The sequence below is a fragment of the Fusarium vanettenii genome, assembly GCF_000151355.1.
Source record: "Fusarium vanettenii 77-13-4 chromosome 13 genomic scaffold NECHAsca_28_chr13_5_0, whole genome shotgun sequence".
Taxonomy (NCBI): domain Eukaryota; kingdom Fungi; phylum Ascomycota; class Sordariomycetes; order Hypocreales; family Nectriaceae; genus Fusarium; species Fusarium vanettenii.
The window spans coordinates 606,379-628,995 of NW_003315857.1; the positions used below are offsets into that span (position 1 = coordinate 606,379).

General features: G+C 46.3%; 7 protein-coding genes across 7 annotated transcripts; 4 read left to right on the forward strand and 3 right to left on the reverse strand.

Moving 5' to 3' along the window:
* Nucleotides 1–822: 822 nt before the first annotated feature.
* NECHADRAFT_54635 (uncharacterized protein) lies at nt 823–2,418 on the reverse strand (the record flags this gene model as incomplete). Its single annotated transcript, XM_003043629.1, has 1 exon — nt 823–2,418. The coding sequence occupies one exon, from the start codon at nt 2,416–2,418 to the stop codon at nt 823–825; it is 1,596 nt and encodes a 531-aa protein (XP_003043675.1).
* Nucleotides 2,419–2,796: 378 nt separating this feature from the next.
* Nucleotides 2,797–3,691, reverse strand: NECHADRAFT_88325 (uncharacterized protein; the record flags this gene model as incomplete). Its single annotated transcript, XM_003043630.1, has 3 exons — nt 2,797–2,947; nt 3,182–3,262; nt 3,339–3,691. 3 exons carry the CDS (start codon nt 3,689–3,691, stop codon nt 2,797–2,799), a joined length of 585 nt encoding a protein of 194 aa, XP_003043676.1.
* Nucleotides 3,692–4,297: 606 nt separating this feature from the next.
* Nucleotides 4,298–4,658, forward strand: NECHADRAFT_54660 (uncharacterized protein; the record flags this gene model as incomplete). The annotated part of the gene is made up of 2 exons (XM_003043514.1): nt 4,298–4,383; nt 4,445–4,658. 2 exons carry the CDS (start codon nt 4,298–4,300, stop codon nt 4,656–4,658), a joined length of 300 nt encoding a protein of 99 aa, XP_003043560.1.
* A 725-nt stretch (nt 4,659–5,383) lies between these two features.
* Nucleotides 5,384–6,595, forward strand: NECHADRAFT_54734 (uncharacterized protein; the record flags this gene model as incomplete). The annotated part of the gene is made up of 4 exons (XM_003043515.1): nt 5,384–5,636; nt 5,698–6,066; nt 6,118–6,243; nt 6,294–6,595. The coding sequence occupies 4 exons, from the start codon at nt 5,384–5,386 to the stop codon at nt 6,593–6,595; spliced, it is 1,050 nt and encodes a 349-aa protein (XP_003043561.1).
* A 1,720-nt stretch (nt 6,596–8,315) lies between these two features.
* Nucleotides 8,316–9,885, reverse strand: NECHADRAFT_13089 (uncharacterized protein; the record flags this gene model as incomplete). Its single annotated transcript, XM_003043631.1, has 3 exons — nt 8,316–9,290; nt 9,338–9,793; nt 9,844–9,885. Coding segments are annotated over 3 exons (1,473 nt in total), but the record flags the coding sequence as incomplete, so codon positions are not given.
* A 3,188-nt stretch (nt 9,886–13,073) lies between these two features.
* Nucleotides 13,074–14,270, forward strand: NECHADRAFT_54748 (uncharacterized protein; the record flags this gene model as incomplete). Its single annotated transcript, XM_003043516.1, has 1 exon — nt 13,074–14,270. One exon carries the CDS (start codon nt 13,074–13,076, stop codon nt 14,268–14,270), a length of 1,197 nt encoding a protein of 398 aa, XP_003043562.1.
* Nucleotides 14,271–16,044: 1,774 nt separating this feature from the next.
* On the forward strand, nt 16,045–18,905 carry NECHADRAFT_106576 (uncharacterized protein; the record flags this gene model as incomplete). The annotated part of the gene is made up of 5 exons (XM_003043517.1): nt 16,045–16,282; nt 16,335; nt 16,385–16,818; nt 16,874–16,962; nt 17,019–18,905. 5 exons carry the CDS (start codon nt 16,045–16,047, stop codon nt 18,903–18,905), a joined length of 2,649 nt encoding a protein of 882 aa, XP_003043563.1.
* Nucleotides 18,906–22,617: the final 3,712 nt, after the last annotated feature.

The window sequence follows — 22,617 nt, forward strand, 5'->3', positions numbered from 1 at the left end:
ACAACGGCATATCGTAGATCCTCGCCTTATGCGGCCCATCATCAGACTCAAATAGTCGACCATACCCATTTCAGAGGCACACATGTCTCGGCCAACCGCTTAATTGTCATCTATCACTATTGTACCTTGCATGTGTTACAGTATGTCTCTCGAAACAGAGAGTGCCGTGTTTTCCGTGCCCATCAGTACAGGGTCTTGACATTTTCAGGCATCCGGTTCTCAGAGGCTATAAGGCCATGATGCATTTATGGACTGCTCGTCGGTCAGTGGACTCGTCTCTATGTTGCTGCATCTGTCGTCGGACTGATCATGAAGTCAGCACGTAGAGCAATCCAGTCTGAAGAGATAGCGATGCTCTTGTCTAGGGTATCTACATTATGTCTTGAAAGGATACGGTTCATATTGGTCATCTCATCAAGGTGCCGTTGAAGTGCATGGGAAACAAGGTTGGAATGTGATCTGAGAGAGCTGATGGCGGCCATTGGACACCGCTGTGGGGGTGGAAAGACCCCAGGGAGCTCAAAGGTCCTAGCGTCGATCTACCTGTCTCGGTCGTATTGGGTATGAAAGACATGGAGCCCAGGGACGAGAGGACTGGCATTGGTGGAGGCTGTGGTCAGGTTCGGGTTTCTGAGAGGTATATTTTATGACAAAATCAGTGCTGGCTGCCTTTCGGGCCAGAGCCAGCAGGTATGCTTGGGTGAGCCCATAGTATCTCTTGAAACATAGAATGCTGTCTTTTGGTGCTTATCCGTCTCTAACTCTGACTCTGGCATCTTTGGGAACCAGGTTCCCAGAGGCTAAGAGACCATAGAATCTAAACTAAGCATCTCTACATTCCCAACTATTCTCGTCCTTGATATCCCCCTCTCCCTTGTAGACATTGCGCCTAGGCCAACGACAATGCCAACGCTTATAATCCACACCGGCTTCCTTGGTCCCGTTGACATAGGCTGTACCAAGAATTGCATCTGGGGCTTCACCTTGCTCGACCCAATTGACAATAGCCATGAGAACATTCTCCTTGGGATCCAAACTGGCCATGCTCTTAGCCTGATTACCGATGAAAGTAGCCCCGGGCCCTCCGCTACAGTGAGCCATGCCTGAGATGCGGAAGTAGCGGTAGAAGTCATCGAGCTCTGCCGGGCTCAAGTTCATTGTTCGGGACACGTGCTCGTAGTATCTCGGCGAGTTGTCACTTGTAATGACTCCATCGACTAGGCCATGATAGTGAATGACTTTGCCTCCCCTCTTCTGGAACGCCGACAGATCGCCCTCCCATGTCGCGATGTTGAATGGGTTCTGGGTAGATGCCAGGTCGTAGTCCTCGGGCTTGAGGCTGAGAGGATCCCATTCAGAGTCATTGAAAATGACATACCGGAACCAGTCAGCAGAAAAGAAGGGCTGTCCGGTAAAGTACATAGCTGAGGCCCCTGTCAACTCAGCACCAGGCTGCAACCGAGGATGCACCAGGCTTCCATCCGCGGCCATCAATGGAGCATAAATTTTACGAACAGTCTCGACTTGCGTTGATGTGAGGCAGTTGCTTGTTTCGCCATCTTCGCAAAGAAGACCACTAGGGTCATAGTCACACAAATCTGGTGACTCAAGAATGCCGTCCTTTGCACCATCCAGATCATCACACTGATCTAGAATGTCCTGATGGATAGTGGGCCACATATCAACAGGAACGAAAGTTTCGGCGCCGGCCTCGCCCGTTAACGGGAGGAAATGGCAGCTCCACGACGTGAGGTTGTTGAAAGAAAAAGCAGGAGCCCCAGCGACGACGCCGTCGAAGTCTTCTGGGAACGACTGAATCTCCTTCCATCCTTGGCGACCACCTGTGGAGCAGCCAAGGTAGTAGCTCTTTGTGTGCGTTTTGCCGTAAAAGGTTTTGCTGATATCTTTACCCAATACCACGCCCGTGTGAAGAGCTCTGTACGCAAAATCCTCGATAACGTCGGGGTTGTTGAGAAAGTATGTGCCTGACTGGCCGTCGTGGCCGTTGTTGGTCGCAACTGCGGCAAAACCCAGGGATGATGCGTAGTCCAGATCTTCGTATTGCATGCAGCCTCCGAGACCGCCGTTGCCAGTGCTGAGAAACCGTCCGGTCCAGTTCTCTGGTAGCCAGGCCTCCATCTTGATTCCAGACCTTGTCGATGTGGCGACCTGTAGTGTGACGCGGCAAAGATCTGTCGTGACAATTTGGGAAGCGCGGCCGCAGCTTGGGTCAACATTAGGAAATGACAGAGTGGTGTTGGCTGCAACAAACTCTGACTTTGTGAGGTTTGCATTGGGGATTCTCAAGGATTTAGCCAATTTTGAACATTGCTGTTGAAAGTCGGCAGCCTGGACTGGCTGACCAAGGCATGATAGTAGAAACAGAGCGCATAGAGCGACAAGATATGGGACTGCCATATTGAGTGAGATGTCGAATTAGCCTGTTGGAGGTAAAAGAGCAGGATGGAAGAAGAGGATGGGCTCTTTAATATTCTTGACAATCGGCCTACTAATCAACGATATTCGGTCCGTCCGAAGGCAATTATACATACCCCTGCGACTCAGCGAATGGTGGATTAACTCGAGTTGTACCATTTGCGCATGAACGTGACCCTATATCAGGTCAATGCCAGCGGAAATTCTCCGGCCTGATTGCCTGGAGCGGCGTGACGTGGGACTGGCCTTGAGATGAATGCGCAAATCGGATACTGTAGTTAAAACCGAGCTCGGGTCACCAGTTGCCCAACTGCCTAATTCTTAAACGGAAAGGACCGTTTCAAGAAGCCTTTACCGAGCCTAGCGTTTCAATGCCGGGATAAGGTTTCGCTGCGCCCGAATGGGTTGCTTCTCGTCATGTCGGCATCTAGTAGCGGTAAAGTTGATCTGTTGCAGCTTCCCCTGAGTTGTCTGACGATGTCTGGTGAGAGTCCAATCACGCAAGAACTTTCTAGTGTAACATGTAAATATAACCTAGTACTTGCCACTATCTACCTCGGTATCCGCTCCCTAACCGAGAAAGCAAACCTTCATCAAGTTTATCAACATATGACTATAAAATCTTGATTTTCCTATTCTCCACTACAAGGACAACGCCACCATAGATGACGAGTATCTGGTCATGATCATCTACTGTGCCCTCCGGTACTACCTCCTAGCGCCCCGTGGTCATGATTTGACACACACTAGCTCCGCCTTGGCATGATGAGCGATGCCGTTGAGCCGCTCGAGCAGAAAGGAGGAACGCTCTAGCAAGCCATCGTGGCTGTGGTGGATAGTGCCGTCGAACTCGAATTGGACAACTTCGAGGACAAGAATATCTGGATCGTGGCGAGGCAAACCTCGGGACCGGTGGAGGAAAGAAGTTGATGTCGCGTTGGATAAGGGAGACTATGACTTCCTTGGACTCGTAATTCCCGATGGAACTACTGATGACGTTCTCCGACATGACCATGTTGGCTTCACTGGCAGCGGCAGCCTCCTTCGATGGGTATTTCTTTGAAACGCTTTTGAATTGAAGGAATAATTGTCTCTTGTGTGTCGTTTCTTGACCATCTAGGTCGCTTATCAGCGCCACCATAACCTCCATCATCACTATTACCTCTGCTACGATGCCCCGCTTTACCCTAGAAGGCTGCAAACAGCTCAACCGCATAGGAAAATCCTGGCTTGGACTCCATTGGCCGTGCTTCATCTTGTTATTCCTGAGTTCTTGATTGGTATCATCTTGTGGTGCATCGACAAGTATCCCCCCTAGACCACCACGCCAATTGGGGTGGAGCTCTCCGTTCTACTGAGAGGACGCATCATCATGGCTGTTTGGGCATGGATAGCGATGGTCTCGTTGAAGCAGGTGCTAGAGGTGAGGGTAGCACCGTTCGCCCCAGGCGAATACGAGCCAAACGATCCGCGTATGGTAGCTCTAAGTGCAAGTTACCCCTTTATCACCTGACTTGAAAGCGGCTAATCATTTACCCCAACTGCAGGCAATTCGTCCGCTACCTCGGCCGAATAGAAGCGGCCCATGAATTACCCCGACTACAAACGGCCTCTTAGTTACCCCGAGTCTAAACAATGCTGGGGAGCCTTCATTGCTTCATTCTTTCTTTTTTTGTCACTGCTTTTAAAGATTACTCATACAAAACTATTGTTCTGTTCAACGATTACTTATATGAAATTTGAGATCATATACCTTATCTAGACTGACCGCCTCGCCGTAATTGACAATATCTCGTGTCTTTATTATCTTTGAATCACTTGTCATTCAGTGCTCAGTTAATTATTAGTCCACTTTAACATCATGGCGACTGTTATTCTCCAGTACCCTGTCGGTCACGACTTCGACATTGAGTACTATGTGAAGACGCATCTACCGATCGCTGACAAGTAAGGCTCATCTCACCATTGCTCTACTCATTTGATGAAACGCGACTGAAACTCGTGACAGGGTCTGGGGGCCAGAGGGTCTTAAGAGCTGGGAGGTTATTAAGCTGGGAGGTGAAAGCCCGTACCAGATCTATACTGTCCTCAAATGGGAGAGTGCGGCTGCGTTCCAGAAGGCTGCTGTATCAGAGGGAGCAAAAGTGGTTCAAGACGATGTAAAGAACTTCACTACGGCGGCGCCCGTACTGGTGTTTGGCGAGGCTGTCGGGGCCAGCTAGGCAGTTGACACCTGCAGATTAAGACCTGGAGCACTTGCCCTATCAATTCCAACACTATGGAATAGAATCCGCGCTGCAGCAGATGATACACAGAAACTAAATTTGTTGGTGGCAATGTAATGCTTCATAAAGCCTCGTAGTGGTGGCTGCGCTCCATATTGCAAAGATCACATCAACACATATTTAGGTGTAGAGACGACGCGTAAGAGACGTAGAAGACTGGCCCATGGAGCTGCTCTACGACAGGATATTTTGCCAGGGACACAGTTGCAGCCAATTCCAACAGCACAGCACGTAGCGGTTAGGCCGGCTATTTTGAGGCCAGAGCCAGTTCTCCTAGCAAAGGTTCTTGATGCCGTATTTGCAATAGCTAAAGAACAGCGTGGCATGCTGCCAAATAGGTTGTTCGCGCCTATGATGTCAATGAATCAAGATATTGCGCCTCCTCGAATCTTAAACGTCGTATGGCACACCCTTCGGCAGCACCACGTAACAGCTGCACGAGTCACCTCATTGCGGATCAATAGCGGAGTTCCAGCAAATCCGCACTCCATAGTTAGCGTATCGATTGGTAAGCTTTGATCTGTGGTATATAAACGAGGATGGTGGCTTCATGATCAAAACGTCAATCTGCTATCTATTTCCATCTGTGCCTCCATCTACGCATATTATACACTTCAACCTCGCTGCTCGACTCATAATTTTGCTCAGACCTTGGAACGACCATGGCCCCCCTTGATAACCCCGCAGTTCCCAAGGGCTCTACTGTCCTTATCACCGGAGCTAACGGCCTATTGGGTTCCCACATTGCCGACCAGTTCCTCGAGTATGGCTACAAAGTTCGCGGTACAGTTCGAGACACGGAGAAAAATGCCTGGCTCCAAGCTCTCTTCGACAAGAAGTACGGCAAGGGGAACTTCGAGCTTTTCAAAGTTGCCGATCTGACGGCCGAGGGCGCCTTCGATGAGGCCGTGAAAGGTATGCCAATAATTAGAGAGGGTGGCTGGGGTCTCGCACTGACTCTCTGACTACTATGTAGGGACTTCCGTTGTCGCGCACACTGCGACCATCACGAGCTTCGCCCCGGACCCCAACGAAGTCATTCCCCAGGCTATTGCCTTTGCTGAGAATGCCCTCAAGTCTGCTTACAAGGAAACTTCCGTGAAGCGATTCGTTTTGACGTCGTCTTCGTCGGCAGCTGTTCTCTCTGTACCAGGCGCCCCCGGTGTTGAAGTGCTGGAGGACACTTGGAATGAGTTTGCCGTTAAGGCCGCGTGGGCTGAACCTCCCTACACTCCTGAGCGTGGTGGAGTTGTTTATGCCGCTAGCAAAACCGAGGCCGAGAAGGCGGTGTGGAAGTACCACAAGGAGAACCGAGACAAGCGCCCTGACCTAGTCGTCAACACAGGTGAGAGATTTAACGGTTCTTTAGATGATGTACGCCTATTGACATGCTTAGTTCTCCCTAACTTCAACTTCGGAAAGTCTCTCGACCCAGTCAACCAGGGACATCCCAGCAGTTCTGGCCTCCCTGTTGCACTATGGCAGGGACAGGTGACCCCATTCCACCACATAATTGTGCCGCGTATGTACTCTTCTTCCGCCTGAAGAGCGTAATTACTAAGTTGTTTCTAGAATACTACATCAATGTTCAGGATACAGGTAGGCTGCATGTCGCAGCTGCGGTCTTCGACCACATTAAGGAACGACGAATTTTTGGCTTCGCCGACCGCTTTAGCTGGGATGAAATCCTAGACATCCTCCGAAAGGCCGCCCCTAACAAGGAATTCCCCGCCAATTTCTCCTCTGGATCAGACGCCAATGAGATTAAGCCCCGCGCCGAGGCCGAGCAGCTGTTGCGAGATCTTGGGCGGCCAGGCTGGGTTAGCCTGGAAGAGACTATACTTGACAACATCTCAGATGTGAGGGACGCTTGAGCGGCTCCGCTGTCTCGCATTAGAGTAGCAGCCCTATTCCCGTAAGGAGGAAACTTGAGACGACAGACAGAAAAGCAACGACGTATCGGAATACAGGTCTACAGTTCTGAATAAGGTTGCTCTAAGTGTCGCGCATCTGTTCTCCCTAAGGCTGTGGCTCCCAAAATGTGACGTTCTTGTGCATTGATGATGTTTTGGCATTGGGACATGACTATATGGTATGCTGACATCGTGTTCTTTTTGATAATGGAAGCTCGGCCCTTGGGGATAACTACGCCAGGAGATTGAGAGGGATGGCTTCAGATAGAACTTTTGATCCTCCGAATGCCCATTGTGGATTGTCTCCATGAAGCCGAGGTTGAGGGGTTTAGCAAACTCGTGGTCATGTCTTCCCACAAGAGAAATATAGCTCAAAAGAGCAATATGTGATCTTGTGTGGGCGCAGTGAACAAGTGGTTAGACAAGCGGGGAAATCAAAGGGCGACCGGGATGCGAAGATCCTGCCGAAGGCACACCAACGGGCCGAGATGCATGGTAAAAATTTCTTGGCAGGAATCTAGTCAGCTTAAGAGGCTGTTTATTCATTTGGTCATTCCGTACACCTCTGGTTGTCGAACATCCAGTTAGCCTCGGCAACGCCCGTCAACCCGTCAAGACTACCGATGAGCCGCTGTCCTGTGAAGAAGAGCCCGTAATGGAGCAGACCAGATGTGGTACGACCATCCGATGAGTCTCTGCCAAGAACTGGGGCGGACGAGTCGAGACCTCTACAGCAACAACAGCCAACAGCCAACAGCCAACAACTAACATGCGTTCATCCTGGTCAAGGTGCTTCACACAGACGGCGGAAAATGCATTTGGGTACAGGATCATCACACCTCCGGGCATCTTTCGGAATGTGTCAAGTGGACAGTTTAAGCACGACTCGTAGCAACCCCCAAAGCATCTTGGGTATAAATAAGTACCCATAGCCTGTTCTGCAGAAGAAGAAACTCACCATCACTCCAGTTTATCTCTTCAATCATCCCAAATAAACCAGACCTCCGAGATGAAGCCCTCTTGCCTCTTAGCCCTCCTCGCCTCCCAGGCTCTCAACGTCCTAGCCTTCGAAGTCTCACCTGAGGTAAAGGCCAAATGTCTCGCCCTGACCCCGGAGAACAACCCCAGAAACGACACCGAGTGTGGCGAACACCCAGACGTCCTCGAGAACCCCTTCCGCTACGAAAAGAACACTCTCGAGAAGCGGGACTGCTAGTACGGCAGAAACGCTGGATGCAGTAAGACTGGGTGGTGCTTCCACAGTTGTGGAAACCCTTCTAACGGACGATGGTGCTGGATGGCACATTCCGGGGGTAGCGGACCTTGGATGTCGTGTGGGAACGATAGGGATTGCATCAATACAAAGGCCACTGAGAATGTTGGTTGTGGCATGAGGAAAGATGGCTCGTACAATTGCGACGGTTGTGGCTGTAGTTGCTAAGCTGAGAAATCAAGTGTGTCTTTTGGGTCTGTGTTTAGGCACACCTTGCTCCTAATCAGTCCTCCACGGCACAGCAGGCCAGAAATCATAACTTCCATCTCCTGTATCCTCTCCGGTAAATGGCATAAACATATGCATATTCATCTCATCCGTTGCCTCCATTTGTATGGCAGCAGTTGTCATCGTCCCGAGAGCTGCCCACTGGTCCGAGATGGCTGGCAAAGGAGGCGTAGCTAGGGGTGAATTGATTATTTGCCTAAGTTTAATGATAAAGTTGGGCGTCTCAACACACTGTCCGGCATCAGCCAGGGCGCGCTCTCGCTGGGTGTAGGCTCTCAGAGTGAATTGTGCTGAGATCACTGCGGTTTTCGATTTGGGTTCTTGCAGAAGGGTATCCCTGATGTATGGGGAAGTGAAGATAGTCCAGCCGCGCTCAGCCAAGGAACTCAGAGGACGATGGTATAAAAATGTGGACAGCGAGGCTAGGAGGTCTAAGTTGAAGTGCAGACGGATATACCAAGCAAAGCCCCATCGGTCCATCTGTTCGTAGGAGTCGCTCGCATTTTCGCAGCTGGATAGAATGAGTTTGAAGAGGTTATCTCCAGGGGAGAAGACGTGAACACCCCAGTCAGGCGATTCGCGCATGGGACGCATCATGTCGCGTAGGCGTTTGATGAGATGTGGACGAGTTCCGAGGGCTGCCGCGTGAGCGTTGCTTGCCTTTGCGATGATGAAACGTTTCTCCATATCCAGGAGGTCAGCATCCAGCTTGTCTATGAGGGTACGATTGTGTTCCACACTGGTTAGGGGTATCTCTTGGCCGAGGATACTTGCCTCGATGGCCTGTCGCGTCTCTTTATCGAGCAGATATGCGGCCACACGATGGATTATCATGACAAATGCCATCTCGGTTGGGCCATCTCTAGGCGTCAGCTCACCCGCGGTATCAGGAAACAAATCTGCATCATTGAGGTTGAGGGGCTGCTTGGTGTCAAAGCGCTTGGGAATACAGCTGTATGCCAAACCGCAGTCGATGCCCAGTTTGATGTCATACATGACAATCTGCCACCAGATGCGACGACGCATTTCAGTCTCGAAGGGTGACAGATGTAGTCGTGCACCATCACGATGGTAACCCATTGTCATAGCAATTCGTACCAATGAGCCCAGAAGGACCCATGACGCGTGCTTGTTGCACTGACCCATGAGAATAATCTGAATGGTCAGCAGGTTGCTCCTCATATGAAAGGGCAAGAACTTACCGAGGTGTGTACCAGGGCTTGGAGGACAACCATATTGTAACGCTTCAAGGCGTCAAAGCGAACGAGCACACCGCTCACGCTTTTCAACATATCTTGCAACACACCCTCTCGCGTTTTGTCCTCGCCCAAGATGCCTGCTAGCTCATCGCTCCTCAGTGCGAGAATCGCCAAACCAAAGATACTATGCAGCAATGCCTGCTGGTCTAATGGAATTAGAGTAATGTCGGTGGCGGCAGATACGATCAAAGCTTGTACGGATGGCGCGTGGATGATTTTGATGAGTGGGTTAACACGGTCGAGGAAGATTTGCCAGAGCTTGAAAACTGTGACAGGGTCGAGGGGCGGGGTTTCAGGGCAACTGGGCGAGGAATACTCCGAGACGCTATGGGGCGCGTCGTCTTCATGTAGGAGAGCCTCTGGGTGATCCTCCTCGATGATTTTCTTCATCTTGTGGATCTGAAATCCTTATCAGTACGTGATGCACATGCATGACAGAGAATGGATACCTCATCATTGAGAGTAACCCACAGCTCGCCATCAACAGGCCTCCTGGCCTGATTACCGACAACCTCGTTCCCGTTGAGGGTATGATCGTTCGGGCTCCCTTTTGAGGTGTCATCCTCTTGTTGTGAGGAACCCGGGCGACTGCTCCCAGCAACTGCGTATTTTTGCAATAATGCTTCGCATTTTGTGAGGCGTTCCTGGAGGTCATGACTAGTAGACTTGACTCTGGGTCTCGCAGGCGCTGGTTTCGAGGGTATGCAAGTAAAATTGGCCTGCTTTCTTAGCGCCATTCATACAGACTCATGAGTACTCACGAGCAAACGCTCCTTGAGATATCTCCAAATAGAAACAACCACGGATATGAAAGTGGTGAATACCTTTACACAGTGCGCACAAGGAATGGTCTTATCGCAACGAATCTTCCTCCTCTTGCAGTTGACACAAGAAAGGGCTCGGTCACTCGGCCTGCTGGACCCTCCGCCAGTGCCGCCTCGAACGGCACTTGGTACGGATGCAGTCGCCATAATGAAAGGGAGAGTGCACCAGGGAGCACGCAAAAACTAAGATGACGTGGTATATAGAGCTCAATCGTGATAGACCAGCCCGGACTATAACCTGTCCGACAAGTCCGCACTCGCCACGGACTCTCGGGCTGGGAGAGCCCGCGCCTTTTATTATCCCCTTCGTTGTTATGAGAGAGGGGGAGATAACTAAGCGTTTGGACTTCACATGTGGTGTCTATGTCAGCAAGATGCAGATGAGAGTAACCGAATCGAGGGCCATGCTGCGCTATACTCCCAGGCGATCGACAATGGCATTTCCTAACTGGATGGCGTGCCGTTTTGCCATTTTTGGCATAGCATGATTCGGAAATATACTCTCCGTCACAGAGTAAAGCAGAAAAGAAACAGAAGCTTATAAGGAGGACAAATTCTTCAATCTTATAGAAAGAAATAACCAACAAAAATCAACAAGTAATACATTAGAGATTACAATTATTTGGATTCAAAGTCGTCTCAAAAACACCCATTCAACGAGGCACTGTAGCTGCCATTGAAGCCAATATAATCATAGCAAAACACCCCAGATAACCCTCAGCAAGCCCACAGAGGATGTATGTTAGCTGTCGCTCTTTGATTAATTGACGATTCGGAAATAAGATACCCTCTGGCTCATCCGAATATTCACTTGACAAGTCTAGCACTTCAAAGGCGGGCCGTGTTCTCCACGATCTCGAGGATTCTGTTACCCCAGCAAACAGAGTCGGCGCCCGAACCTTGGTCCACAGAATCTTGGTGCAAGCCATGCGCAACCTGATGGAACGAGGCGTAGGCTTCAAAAATACTGTGAATTGGATTCAAGCCGATGCTTATTGCGCTTTTCAGATGGTATAATATAGGCATTGGCAGTGGGGTCTGAGTGAGGGCTGCGAAGGATTCGGTGGGAGGACACACTTCGCTGTTAAGTGCGGAGTAACCCTGAAGCTTATAGTACCCCCAGGTATTACTCGTGAGTTCAATCAACAGCCCGTATGTTCGGCGTGTATCATAATATTAGAAAGTAGCCACGCTGTGCCATATGCTTTTAGGTGGACTAGGAGCAGGCGGGAAGATCTGATAAGCATTACTTTCCGCCACCTCCTACCCACCCACTTACCCACCTAGCTTGTGCCCACCCACCTCAAGATGGAGTTGGTAGGATGGAGGAAAGTGTGTGTTTTATATTCAACTTATGTTTACACATGTTCACCAGAGAAGAAGGCCCTACCCTCTCTATTCCTGCGTTAAGGGTTCATGTGTTGGTTGGTCACCATATCTATCACACCTTCATCCATCCATTCGATCCCCTAGACATCGGCCTGTAGACCTGGACTGGAAGCATTTCTAGCATCTACAGCTATCATATCCCAATTCCCACCGCAATTGAAAAGGGTTAGCGTAGGCAGCAAGGCAGATTTACGAGTTCGAGAGGCAAGCAAGTAGTCCCGAACCATGGGACTTGTCAATGCCATCGGCGGTGGCACACCTCGGCCACTCGTGCACGCATGCCAACAAGCCCTGCAACTGGTAGTGTAGTATCAAGGCTGTAGCGCTCGGGGCTGAATTTCTAGTGCTGAAGTTTAATTTTGAGCGTAAGGGCGGCAGGCCAGCTTACGGCGCGGTTTGGTGTTTTTCATGGAGATCCATACTGAACTGACAGCTCCTTATCAAACAAAAAGTCGAAACAGTCGAAATTGACAGCTGCTAACAGATGATGGCCTGCCCCATGGCCTAGCTGAAATTGGGCTAGGGGCTGGCCAGTTGAGTACTGGCGCGCTTTTAATGTCTGCCTGGTGAATACGAATATACTAAAGCAAAACGTTTTTTCGGCTGGCAGGTCTTTGATTGGGATGGAGTCTCCTGTTGAATTGCTCCGAGGCCCCGCCCCCTAGCCTTATGCAGCCTTTTGACTCAGGAGGCGTTCGTCCTTCCTGTTAGAGACTCAGTCATGGCCTTTCACGTAATGTCTCTAAAAATAGATGCTGTCATTGGCCCGTATTCAGCCATCCCTGCTAGAAATTTCAACACAGCCTCCTTCAGTGTTTGTCGAGAGGTAACCAACTGAAACAAGACACAAGGGGCATCTGACCGCGGCGACTTCCTCTTGTAGTCTAACCCTCCTGAGCTGTGGTAGTTACAGAGAACAAGCCGTGAGGGAGCCAGCCGACGACAGCACTTCGGCCTTTTTGACTGTCTAATTGACAAGATGTCGACCCGTAGATGGCCTCACTCTTTATTGTTTATTATCTGCAATGATGACAAGCCATCAGCCACAGCAGTAAAGCACAGTCATTAATACATGAAGGCATCAAAACCCAATACCGTAAAACACCGCACTGGTCGCACCCAGATGTTCGGTGCTTTGTCCCTAGCGATCCCTAGCCAGGTGGGTCATGCCAGCATTGATCGTGGGACACAATCAGAATTCACTGGTCTTCATCTGAGGCATTATGTGACAGTTCAAATTATCAACCCCACCACGAGGGGAGGGAGGCATTCGTCATCACACAAACGAGGATCAGATATGAGCTGAACTCATGAGTTAAGCTTTTCGTGGAACAGGCAGTAATGAATTGCTGTTAGAATTGCTGTTATAAAGTATCCTTCTGCTCGCGTGTATGTCGTGAGAAAATCAAATCAACAACCCGAAACAAAAAGCAACCACTATTCAGCAAGCATAGCACATTCAAATCATGGCTTCGTTCTACAAGAAGTTCACAGACCTGTCTCCTTCCGAGGTTGTAGGCTGTCTTGCCCTATCCGCGATCCACATCATCATGGGATCCATCCTCTTTGACTTGGTTCACTGGACAGCTCATCGATCTGGTCCATCATCGAACCCCCTTCTCCGTGCTCTGAGACGCTTTCACTCCGCCCATCACCAGTTTTTTGACCGCCAACTGAACTTCAATGAATCCTTCTCTTCGAGAAACATTCTATATCACTTACCAATGGAGCTCCTGTGCCAAGTGGTTGGCAGTTTGGCAAGTTGGCACTTGACTCGTGTCATGGCTCTGAGGAAAACATCGGTAGCAAGTCAAGACTTGACTCTCGTCTTGGTGTTTCTCATTGTGCGCTCATGTGTCGTTGCTTGGAACGAAGGGCGTGACTCGAACCACATCCCATACTCCCGATTGCCCAAAGACCCGCACTCGATTATCGTGGGACCTCAGTACCATGCCCTCCATCATATCGACCCTCAAGGTTACTTTGGATCCATGATCCGTTTTGTGGACTGGGTTTTCGGCACAGCCGTCACACTACGAGGCCGACGCATTGTCATGACAGGAGCACGAGGAGCATTTGGGCAAGCTTTGCTGAAGGAGTTGAGCCAAGAAAAAGGCACGACGATCCAGGCATTGCAATTTGGACGGGACTGGACCATTGATGATTACAGCGGGCTAAAAATGACGCTTCGAAACACCGATATTCTGGTTCTTGCTCACGGGTCAAAGAACACTAACGAAGCGTTCGAAGCCAACTGCGAAAGCGCGGTCTCTTTCATCGACACATTCATACGTACCCGGAAGCCACCGAAATCTCTGCTGCTCCCAGAGGTATGGTACGTCGGAAGCGAGGCCGAGCTCCATGGCACATGGGCGGAAGGCATGCGTGCTTACACCGATTCTAAACGTGCGTTTACCTCATTTGCTAGAGCTTACTATGACGACAAGCACTTCATTTACCGGCACATCGTCCCAGCAGCTTTCTCGTCGGGAATGGGCCCAGCGGTCGCCAGCGCGCGGTGGGCGGCAAAGCTGTCACTGTGGTGGATTCGGCGTGGAGCTCGATATGTGCCTGTCACGTATACCGGCATGGCATTTTTGAACTACTTTAAGTTCCAATACTGGGTTACTCCGAATAGGCCGTCAGTAGAAAAGAGGATGTGAGAGAAGATATTGGTAGAATGACCTTGGCTTTGATAGAAGTATTAAGCCCACGGGGAATTCTAGTGCCAACGAAGTGGCATTTCTTTCCGTCTTTCTGCTGCCTGTAGAAGACTTATACCTAGCTATATCATGAAAGGCTATTCAACATCCGAGGAAAGATATTTAACTGTCCATACAATAACAATTCCTTCCTATCTTCAAAACACAACAATTTCTCAACACACTGACAAGAAAAACAATCAATCAGTAGGGCTCGTACGTTTAATGTACGTACTGCTGGTGTTGTCCTTGATAGGCTATCGTGATCGTCCACAGTGAAATGCTGCTTAATAGTTTTGCAATAAGTCACTAGGGTAGCCAGCTAGCCAGCAAACATCTACCACACGTCACGGAAGTCAACATCTTCCTGGTCCGTCATGTCATTAAATTCAGTGTCCATACATGTACACGCTGATCAGCCTCGTCATCAATCTTATTGCGTCTGCGATTTTCGTTCTAACAGTACACCATGTACAAAGATGTGGTGATGATGCGTCTTGCTAACCTTTTAGAAGCGGGGCGCGTTTCCAGGGGCAAAGAGGAAGAATAACGATGCTAGACATGATTGGTTTAGAACCGGAAACGGCGTATGTTTCAAGTCTATATTGATACTACAAGTAGGAAGTTCGTTGATGTCTAGTTCGGCTCGCGTCAGTGGCTGTGCTTGAATGAAATGTGGCACGGATTCACGATAAGATAACCACGCTATGGCGCTGAAGAAGCCTCGCGTCTCACTCTTTCATCAACACAATCCGGCCAGCTCAGGTACCGCAACACGACGAAATCAATTCAAACTTCGATGGCGGATTCACGACACTACAGTAGCCGTCCAAAGCTAGGGGCATCTGGGAATACCGCCGCGATGAACTCGCCGCCCAACTTCGCCCCCGCAACTCGAACGGTATCAATCGCGCGTCAACGAGCCTGAATACTGGGCGCGTGAAGCCAGACACTACAAGGATGCAGTGGTTGAGAAGCTTTCGAACAATTAGGCAGTCACGCCAATAAGCGGGCAAGGGCAAAGTAATAAGTCACAAAGGCGCAAGGAAAGAGATCATAGGTGACTAGTGACACCAAGAAAGACTCCGCGCCCAAGGAACGTCTTGGCTTCTCTCCCAACCTCGGCTGTGTCGCAGAAAGAGTCCTGACATTTGATAATCGTCAACGAAATCAGTTACGATCTAGAAGAGTCCCGTTGGGCGTATTATTATCCCGACCACTCCTCTCTGAACCTTGGTCAGCTCATATTATCCGGTCGGGCCAAGACTTGGTTACCCCTCCCAAATTTCTCTCTGCGGGACCTATTTACTACTGAACATAACGCCAACCCTCCAAAAAGGGCTATACGTAATCGGCCTATACTCCCCCTCTGAGATGGATGTTACCCTTGCTTTTGACTTTGTTTGTCCGGAACGTGTGCCCCCTTTACAGTTGGTGCCTTATGCACGCGACCACCCTCTCTCAATCTCATCGGGTGATGATACCTTGGGCCCACTCAAAGGAGATTCTGATCCGCACTCACGGACACATGACTACCGGGATGACTTCCCAAATGGTTCTCGAGCCGAGACAGAGATCACTTACACCGCCGATCGGCCCCCACGTATAGTTAACCATATAACTGCAACCGAATGTCGCTGGACCGAGTGGTCCGGCGCTTTCATCTCTGGCATCTCCCTTGGTGAGCAGACTAGTCGCCTTGAATTACGATACTCTGGCGACAGAAGAAACAACTATGGGGATCCGAAGCCTGATTTGCGGCTTGCTCTATCTGACGGGAGTAGGGTCGGCAACTCCCACACAGAAAAGAGCTGATACAGTGGATGGATACTATGTCACTCCTTATTATCCTGCCCCCTTCGGCGGTTGGGTAGGCGAGTGGGCAAAGAGCTACGACAAGGCCAAGAAGCTCGTCGACTCAATGACTCTGGCTGAGAAGACAAACATCACCGCCGGAAGTGGCTTATTCATGGGTATGGACCCTCTCCTTGACGTGGCCTGATACTCCAGTTAACTAAAATGCAGGGTATGTTTGAACATTTACAAGTTGAAAGACCCCATACTGACTGGGCAAGACCCTGCAATGGAAACACAGGTTCTGCTGATCGAGTTGGGTTTCCTCAACTCTGTCTCAACGATGCCGCCAACGGCATCCGCCTTACTGACAATGTAACCGTATTCCCCGACGGGATAACTGCTGGTGCAACCTTTGACAAGAAGTTGCTGTACGAGCGTGGTGCCGCCATCGGGAAGGAAGCTCGCGGGAAAGGCGTCAACATCTGGCTAGGTCCCTCAGTCGGCCCTATCGGCCGGAAGCCGAAAGGTGGTCGGAACTGGGAAGGTTTTGGAGCAGATCCCGCGCTGCAGGCTATTGGTGCCCGTGAGACGATCAAGGGTGTCCAAGGACAAGGTGTAATTGCTACTATCAAGCACCTCATCGGAAACGAGCAGGAGATGTATCGTCGGCAGACGACCGATTTCGTCTCTCCGGCATACTCGGCAAACATTGGTATGTTGACACCCTATTATTTATTGCTGACACAAGTACTGATGCAAAGTCTCAGATGATCGAACACTTCATGAAGTTTATCTTTGGCCTTTTGCTGAGGCTGTCCGCGCGGGCGTCGGCGCTGCAATGACAGCATACAATCGAGTAAGTTGCTCCATCTCAAGAATTGGTTCATGCATGGCTCACAAACCAACTTCAAGGTCAACGGCACCATATCCAGCGAGCACTCGTACCTGATCAATGCCCTTCTGAAAGATGAACTGGGCTTTCAAGGCTTCGTCATGACCGACTGGCTGTCCCAAATTACCGGCGTCCACTCAGCACTCGCAGGCATGGACATGAGCATGCCCGGCGATCCCATAATTCCCCTGCTCGGGAACTCTTTATGGATGTACGAGCTCACCCGGGCGACCCTCAATGGTTCAGTTCCCATGAGCAGACTAAACGACATGGCGACTCGCATCGTCGCAGCCTGGTATCAGTTTGGACAAGACGACGGTTTTCCAAAGGTCAACTTTGATACCAACACAAAGGCTGCTGTTGGTCCGCTCTATCCTGGCGCTTGGCCAAACTCCCCCAGCGGGGTGGTCAATCGATATGTCCAAGTTCAGGAAGACCATGACGTGATCGCAAGGGAGATTGCCCAGGACGCCATCACCCTTCTCAAGAACGAGGATAAGCTGCTGCCTCTCTCTACCAGCAGCCCATTGAAGATCTTTGGCACCGGAGCTCAGGCTAACCCCGATGGCCCGAACGCCTGTGTCGACCGCAGCTGTAACAAGGGCACATTGGGTCAAGGTTGGGGATCCGGCACCGTCGATTACATGTATCTTGACGACCCCATTGGTGCAATCAAGGAGGAAGCCAAGGATGTCACCTTTTATAACACTGATAAGTTCCCGTCGGTCCCAAATCCTACCGACAAGGATGTCGCCGTCGTCTTCATCACATCTGATTCCGGCGAGAACCAATACGAGGTTGAAGGAAACCATGGCGACCGGGATGCGTCACGTCTGAATCCATGGCACGGCGGAAACGACCTCGTCAAGGCTGCGGCAGCCAAGTACAAGAACGTTGTCGTCGTGGCACACACCGTTGGTCCCCTGGCCCTTGAGGAATGGATCGATCTTCCATCCGTCAAGTCGGTTCTTCTTGCACATCTGCCAGGCCAGGAAGCAGGAAAGTCTCTTACCAACGTTCTGTTTGGACATGTCTCCCCGAGTGGACACTTGCCATATAGCATCACTTATGCCGAAGACGACATGCCAGCCAGCGTCGTGAAGCTGATCGACTCTGGCTTCAGGGACCCACCACAGGATACTTATTCGGAGGGTCTATACATTGACTATCGTTGGCTTAACAAGGAAAAGATTCGTCCTCGTTATGCCTTTGGCCACGGACTCAGCTACACCAGCTTCTCATACACCAAAGCCACCATTGACAAGGTCACTCAACTATCCAAGTACCCGCCAGTCCGTCCTGCAAAAGGAAAGATGTTGGACTACTTACAAGATATCCCCGACTACCGAGAAGCTATTAAGCCAAGTAGTTTCAAAACCGTCTGGCGCTACCTCTACTCTTGGCTTTCCGAGTCAGACGCCAAAAAGGCAGCCGAGAGAGCCACGACAACCAAGTTCAACTACCCCGACGGCTACACGGACGTGCAAAAGACTGCAACTCCCCGTTCAGGCGGCGCTGAAGGCGGTAACCCTGCTCTCTGGGATGAAGCATACCGCCTCTCCGTCGTCGTCACCAATGAGGGTTCAGACTTTGCTGGCAAGGCATCACTGCAGGCCTATGTCCAATTCCCGAATGGAATTTCGTATGATACGCCTGTCATTCAGCTACGTGACTTTGAGAAGACGAGAGAGCTTGCACCGGGGGAGAGCGAAAAGTTGGAGGTTGTGCTGACGAGGAAGGACGTGAGTGTTTGGGATGCCGAGACCCAGGACTGGGTTACACCCGAGGTCGATGGAGGATATAAAATCTGGCTAGGAGGTTCAAGCGATAAATTAGGGGTTGTTTGCTTCGCGGATAAATTAACTTGCGAGGAGAGCGCTAATGGGCCTTTGTCTTATAAGGACTGATACAAGGTCTGATATCAGTGGTCTATTCAGGTTCAGGGTTCGCCTTGATGCGCACCGCTGGGAGTGGTGGGGGTGGGCGACGAAGGCGATAGTCGACTTCGACTGAATGGAACTACAAACTAAAGGAGCATTTGTTTTCTATTACTTTTCTACTTTTCCTTGATTTCAGCAAGTAGAGCTGTGTCGCTCTCCCCAGCCACGAACTGGACCTGGCGAATTCTGAGTCATACCCCTGCCACAGCAGTCAGCTGTTAACATACTGAAAGCTGCTATTGCTTTTGGCGCTAATAGTAGCCCTAAACCCTACCATATATTATAACTAGGGGTTAGCTAACCCATGTTTTTTTTATATAGGCATTTAGCGTGGCGCTATTACTTTACCTATAAAGCCATAGTTTTTTTTACTATTAACCTATAGTTTTTAAAAAATAGGCTTCTTATAATTATATAAATATAAAAATTAATAAGGAGATAAAAGGCTATATAATTAATTAATCTTAGCTAATATAATACTAAGAATATATTTTATTCTTAAGATATTAATTTAACCCTAAGATTTAAGTTATTTTAAAATAATTTATCTTTATTTAATTTATATCTTTTTTATCTATTACGCTGCTTTATATAAACTAGCGTAATAACCAGCTCATATACCCCTAGCCTTTTAGAGGGGCTTTATAAAGGAAACCTTTATTTTTCGCTATAGCTTCTATTATCTTAGATCTAATAAGCTTTAATCTAATATAATTATTTTACCTACCTAGCTTTTCGTAACTTAAGAAGTCATAGCTATAATAATTCTAAAGCTTCTCTTATAAGCTACCTAGGAAAATAGTTTTCTTAAAGATAGCCCGCGAGGGCCTTAAAAATCCTTTTTTAATAGGATCCGCAAAAGTTAATAATATTATATATATTAAACCTTAACTTAATAGTAAATCTAGTAAAATAATAGCGATTTACTAATAATAATACTAAATTAAGGAATAAATTAAATAATTAAAGGAATTAAAGGCATTCTAAGAAAAGAAATAAATTTTATTAGACTCTTTATAGCTATTAGTAAAGGAAATATTATTAAGATAATACCGAGAGGCCTTAGATTCTTTATTATTAAAGGGGGGAGAGATTAAAATAAAAAATATTATTAAGCTAACCTTACTTATAATAATTTAGAAGTATAATAATTAACTAAGCGATTTATATTAAGCCTTTAATAAAGCCTAATATTATTATTAGAAAGGCTATAAGAAGATCCTCCTTATACTTAATTATATAAATTATAAAAGGTAAGTAAAATAAGATTAATACCTTAAAAAATATAATAAGATATAATATTATTTCTTTAAGGAAGATTAGACTTTATTTAAAGAATAGACCCTAAGATTAATTAAAGATATAAAGAATAGAGATATATTTTTAATATCTTAGCTAAAATAAACTAAATAAAAAGAAGATTAAATTCCCTAAGATTTTTATATTTATCTCGATTTTATTAAGAAATACTTCCTAAGATATATTAAATAGCAAAGGGTATTCTTTTATTTCGCTAAATTATAAAATAAATTATATAATTATATTAATCTTAATATATTTACCTTACCTTAATTAAGAGATAAAATAATTATACTTATTACTTAATACTAAGATATAATAGGTCGGCAAAATAAGCATAAAGGTAATACTAATAAAAATTAATAATAAAAGTAAATAAAATAAGACCTTAATAAAAGTATATTAAATATTTACTAAATTAATATAAATAACCTAATATAAGGGAAGTAAAATCCTAAGGATAAAGCTAGTAATATATTAAAATACTACTCTTATAAGAATATAAAATACCTCTTATAAGCCTATCTAAAGCCCCAGAGAACCTAGAGGGTAAACCTATTAAAAAATACCTAATAGCTAGTAGTATAGCCTAAGCGCTAATAAAAGAGGATAAAATTAAGGCTAAGCTATGCCTTAGTATTATATTAATAATATATAGCTAAAAACCTATAGAGATAATAATATACCTTAATATAGTTATAATATCTAATTATATTAGCGAGGAATATACTAAGAGCTAGGGCCTCTAGAACCTTAGCTGAGTTATTAAATCTTATTAGATTATAAGGGGAATAGACTTAAAGGTTTACTATAAGTAATATATCTTAATTATAATAATTAATTACTAGGGCTATATTAAGTACTTTAAGTATATTTATATTAATATTAAAGAGATAATAAAACCCTAAGGAAATAATATATTACTTTTAATATTTATTATTATTAATTATTATATTATAATTAATAGGGGTAAAAGGTATTAATAATTTAAGAGGAAAATAAATAAAATTAAGATTCTCTTAATATAAATATTTCGAAAAAAGATTAAAAACCTTTATTAGATCTTCTTTATTATAGCCTATAAGGAACCTTATTTATTACCCGATAAAGACTTAATAAAAGCCTAAGGAGAACCTATATTTCTATATAAACTATAATAAGATAAGGATATATTTAATTATAAATAGGCGGGTATACTCCCGAGGTATAAGGGGACTAACTATGCGATAGATCTTATTAATAAAAAAGACCCCCCTTATAGGCCGATATACCTATTATCCTACGTAGAGCTATAAGAGCTCTAAAATTATATTACTAAGAATATTAAGAAAGGGCAGATAAGATTATCTAAAAGTCTTATAAGGGCTTTTATCCTTTTTATTCCTAAGAAAGATAGAGGACTTTAATTCTATATTAACTATAGGGGTTTTATAACGAGAGGATATTTCCTAAGGGATAAACCGGTTATATTAGTTTATATTAGCACTAGATTATATTATATAGCCTTTAAAGGTTAATATAATATTACGTCTAGTAATATACTTAAAGGTATTAAGTATAACTAAGTTATATTAATAGCTAAGGTAGCTATTATATAAGAAAGTATAATAAGTGAGTTCTATATACTTATAGTTAATCTTTAGACTAATATTCTCTAGGTTTAGTCTAGGGTAAGACTAATATTTCTAATATTTAATCTTTAGACTAATATAGGTAATATTTAGTCCCTTTAATCCCTTACTTAATTAAAGTATTTCTATTATATTTCCCCGCTAGGCTTATATTATAGCTATAATACGAGGTTCCCCCTCTATTAGTCTTATCCCTAAGACTAGTTTTAATAACTAAGTATTATTAATAAGTAATTCTAATTTATAAAAATCTCCTTTTATTAATATAATATTAGGCTGAGTTTTTAAGTATATTTCCTTATAAAAACTTTCTAAAATATAAGGTCTTTTTACTTATATTAAGGCTTTTAGTTCTAAAATTATGCCTTATATTTATTATTTTTACTAGGGCTTATCTTATAAGGTAATTTCTAATTATTCTAATTATTATTCTAATTATATTAATATAAAAGTAATATATAATAGAGCCGATATAGCCTCTTTCCGTAGGTATATATTAGTATTTCTTTATAGCTATTAGCTAATCTTTTATAATTACGAAAAATATTTAAGAGTATAAATGCTTAGAAGATAAAGAGGCTAAGGTAAAGGCTACCTTAGAGGAAGTAATAGCTAAGCTTACTTATATCTAGAAATAAAAGAGATTACTTAAAGCATATAGTAATAAGGCCTTTAAGCGTAGCCTATATACCTTAGAGGAGTTAAGCGAGCTTTGCGAGGAGTTATCTATTATTATAGAGGTATATTCT